The sequence below is a fragment of the Anabrus simplex genome, chromosome 3, assembly GCF_040414725.1.
Source record: "Anabrus simplex isolate iqAnaSimp1 chromosome 3, ASM4041472v1, whole genome shotgun sequence".
NCBI lineage: Eukaryota > Metazoa > Arthropoda > Insecta > Orthoptera > Tettigoniidae > Anabrus > Anabrus simplex.
In genome coordinates this window covers 45,538,680-45,552,666 of record NC_090267.1, presented here as the reverse complement: position 1 = coordinate 45,552,666, position 13,987 = coordinate 45,538,680, and the positions used below count along the sequence as shown (strand labels likewise).

The 13,987-nt window shown below is 40.4% G+C and overlaps 1 protein-coding gene across 1 annotated transcript in view; it reads left to right on the top strand.

Annotated features, from left to right (window-relative positions):
• Positions 1-13,987, top strand: part of LOC136866643 (nose resistant to fluoxetine protein 6) — a 323,272-nt gene that overhangs the window by 236,230 nt on the left and 73,055 nt on the right. The window contains exon 10 of the mRNA XM_068226990.1: positions 1,957-2,146. Coding sequence (XP_068083091.1) covers positions 1,957-2,146 — 190 coding nt within the window. The remainder of the gene's footprint in view (positions 1-1,956; positions 2,147-13,987) is intronic.

The window sequence follows — 13,987 nt, the reverse complement described above, 5'->3', positions numbered from 1 at the left end:
ATAATTTCAATGTCGTTTGCCTTATTATATCTTCTTCTTCTCCTTCTTCTTCTTCCCCATGGCACTGTAGCCCGGAAGAACCATGGCCTACCAAGCGACCGCTGCTCAGCCCGAAGGCCTACAGATTACGAGGTGTTATGCGGTCAGTAAGTGGAATCGTCTCGGCCGTTATTCTTGGGTTTCTAGTCCGGGGCCGCTATCTCATCGTCAGATAGCTCCTCAGTTGTAATCACGTAGGCTGAGTGAACCTCGATCCACCGCTCAGATATAGGTAAAACCCCTGACCTAGCTGAGAATTGAACCCGGGAAATCTGGGCGGAAGGCAGGCACGCTACCCCAACACCAAGGGGTCGGCGCTGTATTGTATTAGTGAATATTATTTAAACTTATTCTGAAGGTACAGAAACCGATAGTAGATGCACCTCTGAGTATTAACTAGCCAAGAAATCTCTATGTATTTTCAGCTCACGCACCTGGTATAAGAAAATCACTAATTTTAGCCGATGCTTTTACTGGCAGGACCTAGTGTTTACAGTGCACTGTGTCTTCTGGTATAAGCTAGAGCAATTTTTTTATTTTTATTGACCTTTCTCTGTCTTACCCTTGGCTTTGATAGTATGAAAGTGACTGGGGTATGAGCGATGCTAGTAATGCCACTCCTTCTGCAGCCAGTCCCTGCTATGAATGGTGTGAAAATGTTGCTCATAGGGTCGGTTGGTGCATGCAATTCAGTGGGCGTGCCAGACTAATATGTAATAGCAACTTCTGGCTCGGTGAGGAAAACAACGGGAAACTACCTCACACCTCATTTCCCTAGTACGTCTCTTCAGTTATGCCTAGGCCATCTATGACAGCTGATGGTAGAGCTGTTGAGGATCCCACCATCCTTAAGGCAGAAGGCTGAACATACATACAGCAGTTTATCTCCAGAATATTATCCTTTCTGTTTCATTCTTCCTTTTCTTAATCCGTTTGCCGTCCGGGGTTGGTTTTCACTCTGACTCAGCGAGGGATTCTAGCTCTACCGCCTCAAGGGCAGTGTCCTCGAGCGCGAGACTTTGGTGGGGGATACAACTGAGGAAGAGGTCCAGTACCTCGCCCAGACGGCCTCACCAGCTATGCCGAACAGGGGCCTCGTTGGGGGATGAGAAGTTTGGAAGGGGTAGACAAGGAAGAGGAAAGAAGTGGCCGCGGTCTTAAGTTAGGAACCAACCGGCATTTGCCCGGAGAAGTGGGAAACCACGGAAAACCACTTCGAGGATGGCTGAGACGGGAATCGAATACCCTTCTACTCAGTTGACCACCTGAGGCTGAGTAGACCCCGTTCCAGCCCTCGTACCACTTTTCAAATTTCGTGGCAGAGCCGGAAATCGAACCCGGGCCTCCGGGGGTTGCAGCTAATCACACTAACCACTACACCACAGAGGCAGACTTCTGTTTCATTGGTTTCCTTTTATCGCACCTACGTGCACCTGGAGTGGGTACGTTTATCAGAACAGCGCACTGAAACATATACAGTACATAGCTTGTTCCAGTTTTTTAAATAGTAATATATGAGCAAAGAGCTCACAATCAATGGGACGTAACTCGGTTATTCTGATAAAGTCGACAGCCGACATATTCTTGATTAAACACATTCATTATTGTAGAAGACTTCCTCATGAACAGTGGAGACGTTCTTCTGAAGACACGGCGTAAGCCGAAAAGCCTTAATCAGGTCTACAAGTACGGGCCTTGAAATATCATTGTTAACATAAGAAACATATTGAAAACCGAAACATTGTCAGTAATTTGAAGTGAAGGTTTGGATTAAGCCGTGTGGGAAAATGTTTTACTTTCGAGATCCCGTAGGAAATTCTTGAATTTGTTAGAGCAGCTTCCTGGTTGTCAGAAAAATAATCTGCAGGAATTGGACTAATTCTACTAATGCCTGTTGACATGATTTGTTTTCCACAGTTCTGGGTGACTGCGGGCTGGGCGGTCAGCTCCGTACTCTTCATGGCCGTAATCTTCGGGCCGTACGAGATGATGCAGATGGACCATCCCTACAACGTAGTCGAGATGGTGGCGTACGGCGGCTTGCATCGCCTATTGTGGGGCGCGGCGGTGGCCTGGCTTGTGTTCGCCTGTCACACGGGACATGGTGGTGAGTAAGACATTCTGATCCCTTAAGGCGTGTAGGCGAATTAATTGTTTACGGCTCGGGAAAAAGGGTATAAGTCAAAACACGCAACTTCTCAGTACATACGATTTAGGGTGCTAACTTTCTCTGGAAAACTAATTTTAACATATCGTTAGCCTAATTAGAAACCTCGTATCTCAAGCCTCGTAGCCTCATATGGATATATTGCTCATCAGAACAATTTTGTTTCATTTTCCTACGCTAATGTGTAAAGGAAAATTAATCTTAAATACGTCATACTGTAGGAGTGCGTAAATACGTCAGGCAAACATACATTCTTATAGTACGGTACGGCAAGGTTCATTTTCTTTACACATCGGCATAGGAAAATGAACCCAACGAAATTTGTTTTGATGGAGTCCACATCCACATGTGGCTGAGAGGCGTGACCAGTCTTAAGGGTAGTAATGGAAAGAAAGAGCACTGGGAAATAAAATGTTTTCTAATTAGGCCATCGATTTTAATTAAACTAAAGGACCCGAGCTGCTCCGTTATAAACAGGTCAGATAACTCGTCTGGATATTCCGCCATAGTCATATTATTCTGCCTGCCCTTTTCAATGGTTTTATGAACATTCAATAAGAAGCGCTTTATGGTATGCCGCAGTTCGTCCATCATGCCATCTGTCTGGCGAAAATCTGTCCTTATATTTACTTATTTATCCTGCAGTTTTGGATGTAAAGCTTGGTGTTGTGTTGTAGAAGGCAGTGGTATTTTTAATCCCAGTTCTTCCATATAGAGCGGTTGTCTTGTGAGCTCGTACTTGAGTTTCGAAGGAGCATTCTTTGCCAGGTAGAGAACATTTTTAAGATACATGGCCTCACTCTTTCTAGTGTAACTAGGTTATCCCCTCGATAGGTGTTAACAGATAATGTCCAAGGCATTTGTCATGGTGGGGTATATTTGTACGTAGACTTTCTTCTCTTAGCAGCATGTAAGTTATTAGGAACGCTCTGCTATCTGTTGAATATATTGGTTAGCTGGGAAAGTTTAGAGAATCAAAGAGTATCTAGCAGAGAATAGTATTCTTCCGTGATCAGAGGAAGTGTATACTCCCTGGCTTGACAGATAGTAATCAAACATGGCTGCATGCAATGATATTACTTGAACCCTTTAGGTCCATATTTAGGGATACCTACCTTTATTACCTATCAGCAAAGTTCATGAGATCTGTCTCTTGGGTCGTATCGGGTTCTTCGTCACTTGCTGAGGTAAAGGTAGGGTTCAGTAATTCTAATCTATCTACTTTTAATGAAAGGTCTGTTTAAAAGTTTCCAATTTTATTCAGGAAATTCTGAAGCATTCTGATATCTCAACGGTATTTCTGCAATTACACGTGTCCACTGGACACCACAATCATTTTTTACATAAAGGGTCAGAACACTGGTGTGAGCCTTTGACGTAACTGCCTGATGGGCATTCTTACTAGAAACCATTGTCTCAATTATTAATTATTAAAGAAAGGAAAGTCTGGAAATCCTTAAATTCGGCTTCCATGTGAGACCACATGTACCATCATAGTGATTCGTTATGGTCCAGCCCTCGTAACACGAACTCTGGACTCTGGGTATAATTAAGGCCGTCCAATCGGTGTGTGCCACACAGTGGTTATACAACATGGACCCTTAATTGAATCGATGTGACCTGCGTCTATGTCATGGACCGACATCTAAATTTCTAAGTTACTTTAAAGTCATTGTGGATGATGACCGCAAGGAATATGATGCTACAGTGGCATATGGCACTAATCGAAGTCACTGAGGTTGATGACCCCCTGACCATCCAAGTTTCTAAGCTGAAGGCTAAACATAATTAAGTTACATCGGTTGATGGCCAAAGTTTCCACTTTACTATCCCCACCACATTCACTGCTCAATCGATCAAAGTTAAATAATTACAACAATAGCAATGCTCACAAGCTTTGTGGCTGTAAAATCCATTTTCTGCGGATATGTCCCCTTAATCGTTACTTTACCATTCAAATATTCCCCAGAAAACAAACTAAGATTTCCAGAATGCATCTCCAAGTTATTCGCTTGATTAAAGTTATTTCAAAATGCGGTTTCACTGAATTTAATAATTAAATAAATTTAAATTATTTATTGAAATCTTAAAGAACAACAATTTCTATCTCCGCGGACACTGGTTTCCTCACAAATTCCTACGCAGCTGTGATGTGAATTCAATCCTGTGATATTTATCTGGCTGGAAAAGAATTGTTACATAATTCATGTCCAGTTATATATCTTGTCTCATGATTTCACACTTTAAATCTAATCTAATCCTAACCATTATGAACACTTGGATACCATAATAATCTACGTACAAACCAAAAGCAACTCGCCATATAATTACGACGTCATATCGCGTCATAACATTGTATCAAGTTTGTGCACCACTCACAGACAAACAAATCATCACTACCATCGCTCTATATTTTGGACAACCCTGAATTTGGTTACTCTTGTTCTTTATACTCGAAGTTCGTGGTTTCAAATGTTCATTACGTCCCCAATCAAACAAATTTTACAGTATTCCACAACACTCAGAGGTTATTACCGGATGAAAATTTCAACTAAATCCATTATTATTTGTCTCTCTGTCGCCGCGAATGAAATCTCAATCCTACACGTTAACCACTACATGTCCCGTTATAACCCCGCTGTTAGCTGAGGTCTCTCGTCCCCAAGTTCGCTTGGCAGTAACATGAAACACCTGGTCTATTCTACTTGATTGGCTTCTCAAAATGCTCCCTTTTAAACTCCGCCGACATAATTAAGCAAATACGATATTCTAACCAACAAAATGCACAGATTATGCTTCAAGATGCCCACAATAAATATACGCGTCGCAAATTAATACCGCCATGGATTTCTATATATTTCTTTCCATCCCAACATTATAAAATATTCCTCGGGCTTCCATGTCCCGGCTTCAATTGACAGGTCTAACCTGATTCACAAATCTCATCTCGACTCATACGCCAAAACTAACTTCTGTTTCCCCACTCACAACTATCACCAACAAAAGAACTGGAATAAAATCCTTACTAGAATTCATGATGTCTAATACTCACAATGCATCAATAATGAATAACTTCGCATAAAATTATATCGTATTTAATAACTAGATTTTCACGAAAATGACTGAAACATTCACTAGATCTTTTTATCGTCAGTCAGACACAGTTTAAAATGGGCCTAGAAAACAAACGTTTCTCTCCGTGACCAAATTCACCACACTAGATTCTCACACGACAGCGCGCTTCCACTCGATTGAAAATGAGTAACCATGGATTTCTAAATTATTTACGTCAAAATTACGGACAGAAATTTTACGTCAAATGAACATCTTAATTTGACATCACAAAATATATGCAGTAAACACACGAAAATGACGATCTACATTGGACGTGATGTCACTTCGAAACCCTATTCAATAACGTTTACAACCTTGTACGGCACTCGCAAGACTTCAAAAATTTATCCAAGTGGAAAATGAAACAAATGACTCTTTTGGTCGTATTCTCACATTTACAAAACTTAATAGGGATGACCACTGCGTCGTATATCCCATTCAAATACACTTTCAGATATCATGAGACAAGATATAATAGGTAGTAAGATGGAAAGTCACCTACCTTACGTAGTCACGCCAGTGTTCGTCATAGGGCTCACCTGCGACCCTGACATTTTTATTTAGCCATTTTTACATTCGTGGCTTTACATATCATTATTATATTTCTTCAGGTTTCCTGGAATAAAGCATTAAAAAAGACAATACCCTTCACTTTTCTTTCTTTGAGCGCACACGATGGACTGTAATTACTTCTGCACACGGATTACTTTCTTTAAAAATTTATTCAGTACCTTAACCGTCCTGTCTGATACAATTCTTTCACTCAAGAAAACTATCTCCTCATGGAGTCAAGACCCCAGCCACAATGGCTAAAATCTGCAGTTGAACTCAGTCTACTTTTCTTGTTTGATTTCACAGAGCAGCTCGACACTTTATCATCCGCTTCGTACCATAAATGCCGGAGAAGGAGACTTCGTCATGGCGTCCCTTCATATTTATACCAGTTACCCCCTCTCTTCGGATGTCTCCCTTTGCCGCCAAGAAAATTCCTATAAATTTTCTGACTTAATTAAACTGTAATTACAAGAGTTTTGAAAGTGGCTACATACTTGCTACATTTCTGGCGGTAGTGTTCATGGACATTTAGAATTTATACAGGTTCGATTTGTGCGATGATTGACCTCCTTTGATAGGCACTATATTTTTTTTACTTGGCTTGGGGCACGCCATATACACGCGCTTTGAAATAGTTCACAAAACTGACTTAAGATTCTTCCGCCGTCGACACGTGTGACTGACGTCACGTATCCCAGAGCGTGGGACCGAAGGTAATCACCCCCTCGTCACGTGTCAAATCCATGCCATCAAGAATCGAACTTCTAATTAAATTGTCATTTTTGCATAATACTCTTAGGGCACAAATTTCATGGGTTTATACTAAAGACGAAAATTACATAATAATCTGCTCCACATCGCACCGACACCGATAGGTTTATGGTGACGTTGGGATAGGATAGGCCAAGGAGTGGGAAGGAAGTGGCCGTGGCTTTAATTAAGGTACAGCTCAAGCATTTGCCTGGTGTGAAAATGGGACGAAAATTATACAGGGTTATTCACCCAACATGTTACACGGAAATAAATTCTAAATTATTAAAGATATCGGCATTCATTTTTCATATTCGTAAATGGTACTCAGGGTCTTGTAAAATAACGTGCTACTTAGTCTCATGAGGTGATTAATAACCAAGATATTGGTACTAACTCCATGTTTTTAAATGGAATGGCACAAATGCATGCAGCTGGCATAGTTCAACTGCGTACAAGTTCAAATATGTAATTATTTTCAAAATCGGAGAATTACTTTTTGAGATGTAAATAAGATCAGTATGCACGCTTTTTCATGCCGCATCAGACGTCATGAAGTCGTTCAAGGACATATTGACGCACAAGCAGTTTCCTGGGAGTGAGTTCAGCCACAGAAGTACTTTACACATCAGTTGTTACATCCACCTTCTCAACATAATTTCCATGTAACTGAATACACTTTTGCCATAGATATGTCAGTCTCTCCAGACCTTCCTGAAACCATTCTTTCGTAGTGCTGCGTACCCATGCCTTGTCAGCTGTGTCCAGTTCTGCAAAATCCGCAAAAGGGCGACCTCGCAGAGGTTTCTTCATATTCCCGAACAGGTGATAATCACTTGGTGCCAAGTGGACAGTCCTTATGCTTCCATTGTATCAATTGTTGTTTCGTTTGTGGCTCATGGTGATGGATCCATGTCTCATCACCATTCGCAAGCCTAGCCATGAAGTCGGCTGGATCTTGATCATGGCGTTGTAAAAGTTCTCTGCACACGTCCACACGCGTCTCTGCTTATCGTCTGCAGACAAGAGTCTAGGCACCCACGTGGATGACACCTTCCCCAACTGTAAGTGGCCGTGCACGATCCGCTGCAGGGAGTTTTGGCTAATTCCCGTGGCTGCCTCCATTTCCGTAAATGTGGTGGATTTGTTTCCCGGGCAATGTTGGCTGGTGTTGCCACTGTCACATTCCTTCCAAAACTGTTTCCCTTGTCCACCAATGTGTGCCCTGTTTTCCAACCTTCCACCCAGTTGTAAACTGTTTTCCGTGACGGCGCATGTTCTCCACAGACTGTCACCAAGCGCCGATCAATTTCTGCAGTGGTCACGCCTACTTTGCATAGGGACCAAGTCGTGTAGCGCTGTCCCTGACGGTTGCTTTCCATATTGTCTGCTCCTACGCTGACAGTGTTGTTATGAAATGGCTATGACGAATGCATTCGTTTGCCCCTGTGCCTGTGCTGCTACCAAACGGTGGAACAAGACACCAGTTACATGTCACCACCTTCAAAAGTGAAATATGAACCATAGCCGGACGTACAAAAAGTAAAGTGCAGAACAATATTGTACCTACGCCACTCGTATATTTGAACTACCTGTGATGAAAACAGTCTCTGTATAGATCCATGCTTTTGGGACGTAGGTTTTTATCCTGTAAACAGTAATATTATAAATGTAAGACAGATATTTACATCTCATAGCAAAGTTTTCAGTGTCATAAAATAATTGTAATTTGTCTTTTTTTGCTTTTGTAACAGAATATGGTCTACTCATTTGCACCATACACGATCTAAAATATTTGAGTTTTATATAATTTTCAACTTACTTTAGCAGCCTTTGAATAAAATAAGCTAATATTTGAATGTGATTTAGAATGGTGAATGGCCTGTGAAATGGTTAAATTAAATAATATAACATTTTATAGTAAACTAAGGGTGTATTCTGCCCGAAGGCAGGTCGGAACCTCCGCAGAGGTGCGCCTGAGCAGGAGTTTTCGTGCGGTAGGGTGGCCAGTTCCTTTCCGCTCCTCCATTCCCTTACCCCCCGCCAACAGCGCGTGGCAACACATCCGTATCTTGACCACACCCAATGTTGCTTAACTTCGGATATCTCACGGGATGCGGTGTTTCAACACGGCTACGACCGTTGGCTAATTTTTTTTGTTATTTGGAAAATACTAAATCTGTCTTGTACTGAAATAAACGCTGTGTCTTACTATGGACAGATTACACTATTACGTACGCCCTAATGCCAAACTGTTGGAGACGCCTTGGACTGACATAATATGAACTTATCTTACTTTGACTATGTTTATAATTTATACTCTTTTTCGCGAGAAGTCAGGAATTATACATTCAAGATACAATAACTTAACCCTTTGAAAAGTGAGTTCTTTCGGTTGTGACTGGACCCTTTGGAATGAGTTTTTCATAAAATAAGAAGATATATTTCAAGCACTGTACCAATTACGATTTTCAACTAATGAGCCCAGTGACACACTGTCAGCGGAACGCTGTATACCAGGTGTATGCATAAGATTTTGCTGGTTTTTGTGGTAAAGAAAACACGTCATTTCCAAGGGAAATTCATTTTTTGTTTATTGAAAATACTGCCGATCAGCTTAGTCGATTTTTCAGGTAAGAGAAACTGCGGCAAACCATTCGTCGAGCCATTTTCAAACTTCCCTGAAATTGCTGAAGTGCTCCTCTGCGAGCGCGTGCCCCATTGATGCGAAGAGGTGATAGTCAGATGGCGCCAGGTCGGGACAGTACGGCGGGTGTGGAAAGATGTCCCATCCAAGCGATTTCAAGGTGCCTTTCACTGGTTTTTCTGTGTGGGACGGCGCATTGTCGTGTAACAAAATCACTTTTCCATGTCTTCTTGGCCCACTCCGGTCGCCTTTCGATCAATGCGTGATTTAAATTGATCATTTTCTGGGAATAGCGTTGTGCATTAACGGTTTCGCCGGGCATCAAGAGTTCATAATTCACAATACCACTCTGGTTTTTCACATTGAAATCACTACGTTTAAATTATCGAAACCATGTCTCACATGTTCTAATCGATAGAGCGTGTTCACCATACGCTTCTATCAGCAAACGCTGACCTTCCACAGTCGTTTTCTTGGGACTACATAAGAAAAAACAATGCGTGCCGCAAATGTTCTTTATCAGGCTCAAACGTCGACATGATCACTGAACGATACAACACAGATGCTAGCGTTCGGCGGACTGAACTTTTGTGTTTTGGCAGGTTAATGTCAGACGAACAAACTGACGTATGTGTCAAATTCAATCGCTGCGTACTGTTAGCTGGCGCCATCTCTTAGTGAAACCGGAAATGACTTATACATACACCTGGTACACACATAGACTTTATAACGCAAAAATTTCTTATTGCTGCTATGTTAGAAGTAGGTTATTACCCTGTAAACAGTAATATTATAAAAATAAGCAGTGAAATGGTAATGGGGGACAAATTTTCAGTTTGCCAAAATAATGTCAGGGAGTCATTATTTTGTGTTGTATTGAAAATGAAACATATTATTGAAAACAAAAAGAAATCCCTTCCTCACCCTGTGTCAAAACCAGTCGTTATCTGCAGAATGCCAGTGAAGATATCAAAACATAACGAAAACTTTATATCCGAACCTCTCTAAAGTAAAATGAACTTCTGACAGATGTCGGAACAAGTTTAGTTTAAAGTAGTTCCGCTATGAAGCTAAGAAAAGTGAGAAAACTAGCAAGTAACCTTAAAATTGAATGTCAATTTACGTTGGTACTGCTCTGGTGCAGAGTTTAAAACGTATATGTTATACAGCTGACAAGGCAATCTGAAACAGAGTCTAGATCGAAAATGCTTCTTTATAAATTCTCTGGTTTTTACATTAAAATCACCACTTATTAAATATTATAGCCTTGAATCGGAGTTATTCCGATCATATCTCACAAGTACCATATACCATCACATTCCTACCCTGCTCAACACCTCCTCATACGCATACTTTGTGAGATGATGAATGCAACATATTCTGCCTGCCGGCACGTTTTTGCGTGGTATTCACACTACTCGCATTTCCGTTCTTTCCATCAGCACTCATCCTTCTTCCATGTTTATATTGTTCGCTATCACTTCTTCTTCTTTCAGTAAATCTGTCCTTAGACAGGTATCAACGGGATGTCCTCCATTTCTCTCTGTCCTGAGCATCTTCCTTCATTTGCTTGTAACTTCTTCCTCTCCTCACATCTGGCAGCATTTCAAACTTTTTCCGTCCTCTCCCTCTTTTTCCTTCAACTTTTCCCTCCATTATTTTCTGTAGTAGACAATTTCTACGTAATATGTGACCAGTCCAAGATATTTTCCCCTTTTGTATCATCAACAAGAAGTTTCTCTCCTTTCCTACCTGCTCAGCATCTCCTCATTTCTCACTCTATCGGTCCATTTCACTTTCTCCATTCTTCTCCATAACCACATTTCAAAACCTTCTAAATATTTTTTTCTTTCTCTCTGACTGTCCACGTTTCAGAACCATAACACAGCACACTCCACTCCACTCCATTTGGCAAACCTCCTCCTAAGTTTGAATGGTATGTTTCTAGCTCGTCAGCAAACCTTTCTCTTTTACAAAAGCCCTCTTTCCTATGGATATTCTGCGTCTCACTTCCTCTGCACAATTTCCGCTGGAAGTTATCAAGCTTCCCAAATACTGGAATGATAGAACCTGCTCTAATACTAATCCATCTATTGATATATTAATTGTGTCGTCCCCTTTTCCTATTTTTATCACTTTGGTCTTGCCAATGTTCAGTTTCACTCCAAATTCCTTGCCCACATTTACAATATTCTCCATCATTACCTGGAGCTCTGCTTCCGTCATCATCACTTTATATATCATTTCACTATGTTTTAAATAGTATAGATTTGAATCGGAGTTATTCCGATTGCATCTCACAAGTGCCATATGCCATCACATTACTCCTCATGACATGTGCTTGTATTTCTTTTAATCGGTGGTTAGAAATTGATTGGGAAAAATATTCGACAGATATTTCGGCCCGTATTTACCAACGCAAGTGAAAGCCTTTATCTTGGTTTAAAGCTAAAAAACTGGGATAATAGTTAAATTTGTATTCACCAAGAACTATATCGGTTTAAAATTTTATCGGAGACAAGCTGGCCTTTCAAGATGACTGGAATATTTAAGTGAAATCTAAAATCACATCAGCAATTCAGATTCCAAGTCCAAATATGTGGGTTAATCTACACGATCCATGGCTGAACTCGAAATTTACATTTAATTAAGGTTGTCCAGCGATTATAAATACGAACTCGTTTTTCAGTATTTTAAAAGATACATTTCCCTTTGAGATAAAGTTTTGTAATGACTTCTTAATAAAATTCTTCTCAATAATAATTTCCCTTTTAGTACAGTTCAAAGTACGGTATGTCAGTTTTATCAGTTACAATTGACTAACTACTATATTTGACACCAGAATAGTTTCAGAAGCTCTCCCACCTTCGTCAATGATTCGGGTCACCTGACGCGCAGGGAATAAAATCAACATACGAGGATCTAAGATAACGATTTTCATGCTCGCTCTAAAAGTACAGGCTCGCTCTCCAGCCCACACAAGTACTGCGACTCCCGTGGCGGTCCTTTTGAACATGTACAGTAGGATACAGTTTCAGTACAAAAAAGTAGGAAGATTCAGGATTTTTGCAAGTTTTTTAGATTTTGTGGAACCAACAGCAAGGCATCAAATTCAACATTATTATTATTATTATTATTATTATTATTATTATTATTATTATTATTATTATTATTATTATTATTATTAACAAGTACCTCACAATTGGGAAATATCCCGGTGGTAATGGTCACTTAGTTAAAACATAATTGCCAAACAACAACAACAACAACAACATCTACAACAAAACTACAACAATAAAATTACAAGAAAATCCATAGAAAGAAAATATTATAAGAAATACCAGTAGATTTTAACATTCTAAATAGAGCACATGCATATACAAATTCACACACAACTTAAGTATTTCCAGTGCCAACCACTACGGCTTACAATCCTATAGGTTGAGCTTACTACTAGATGTCCGGCTCCATGACTAAATGGTTATCGTGCTGGCCTTTGGTCACAGGGGTCCTGAGTTCGATTCCCGGCAGGGTCGGGAATTTGAACCATAATTGGTTAATGTACCTGGCACGGGGGCTGGGTGTGTGTGTCGTCTTCATCATCATTTCATCCCCATCACGACGCGCAGGTCACCTACGGGTGTCAAATCAAAAGACCTGCATCTGGCGAGCCGGACTTGTCCTCGGACACTGCCGGCATTAAAAGCCATACGCCATTTCATTTCATTTCATTACAAGTGATAATAAAATAAAGTTAAAACCCAACAACACCACTACAACAAGATCACAAGCAATTCCATGGAAATAGAATACGACAAGAAATACTACTAGTTTACCATTATAAAATCAGCATCATCATATACATATTCACACACAGTTTAAGTATTTCCAGTGCTAACCACTACGGCTTTCAGTACTATAGGTTGAGTTTACTACTAACTTAGCATTACTAGTAATAATTTAAAGCCCGGATTTTTATGCAGTGACAGGTTAGACTGCAAACTAATTTGGTTAGTAGGAAGTGTCGGCCACCTGCTCTTCCACAATGTAGCAAGAGTAACAGAAATTATAGGGGTTCTGATGGGCCGTACTCTTAATGTTTATGCAAACCCCATAGCATAAGCGTTGTGAAGGTAGACTATACTTGCTACTCGCTTCAGTAACTTTGCATTCCAACCTATTAATGCATAAAAATCCGGGCTCTAGCCGATAATAAACTAAAGTTAAACATAATTACACAACCAAAACAATAACAACAACAACAAGAGTACAACAAGCAATTCAAGGGAAAGAAAATAGGTCTATTACAAGAATTACTGCTAGTTTAACTTTCTAAATCCAGCATCATCATATACAAATTCATGTCATAGGAATTACCTTCATCCTCTTGGACGACATCCATAAGGTTTCCGCTATGTTGTTTGATGATGAAGAAGACATTTTTGAATTGGCAGGTTATATTAGTATAAGTACCTACATTACAGGCAGCCCATGACGCGGTCGTAGAAGACCAATTTGTCCTCGGTTTCCGCCAGAGGTGTGCAATATATATGAGTCAACACCACAAGGCCATCAATGAACAAATAACTCTGTTTCAAGGCTTCACTTTAAATTTCAGAAAATGGTTATGACTTATCAAGTCAGCATATGGAGATTCATCCAGCACCTACAACAGGAATAGCAAGTCGTGAAAACATAGACAACCTATAAAAAAC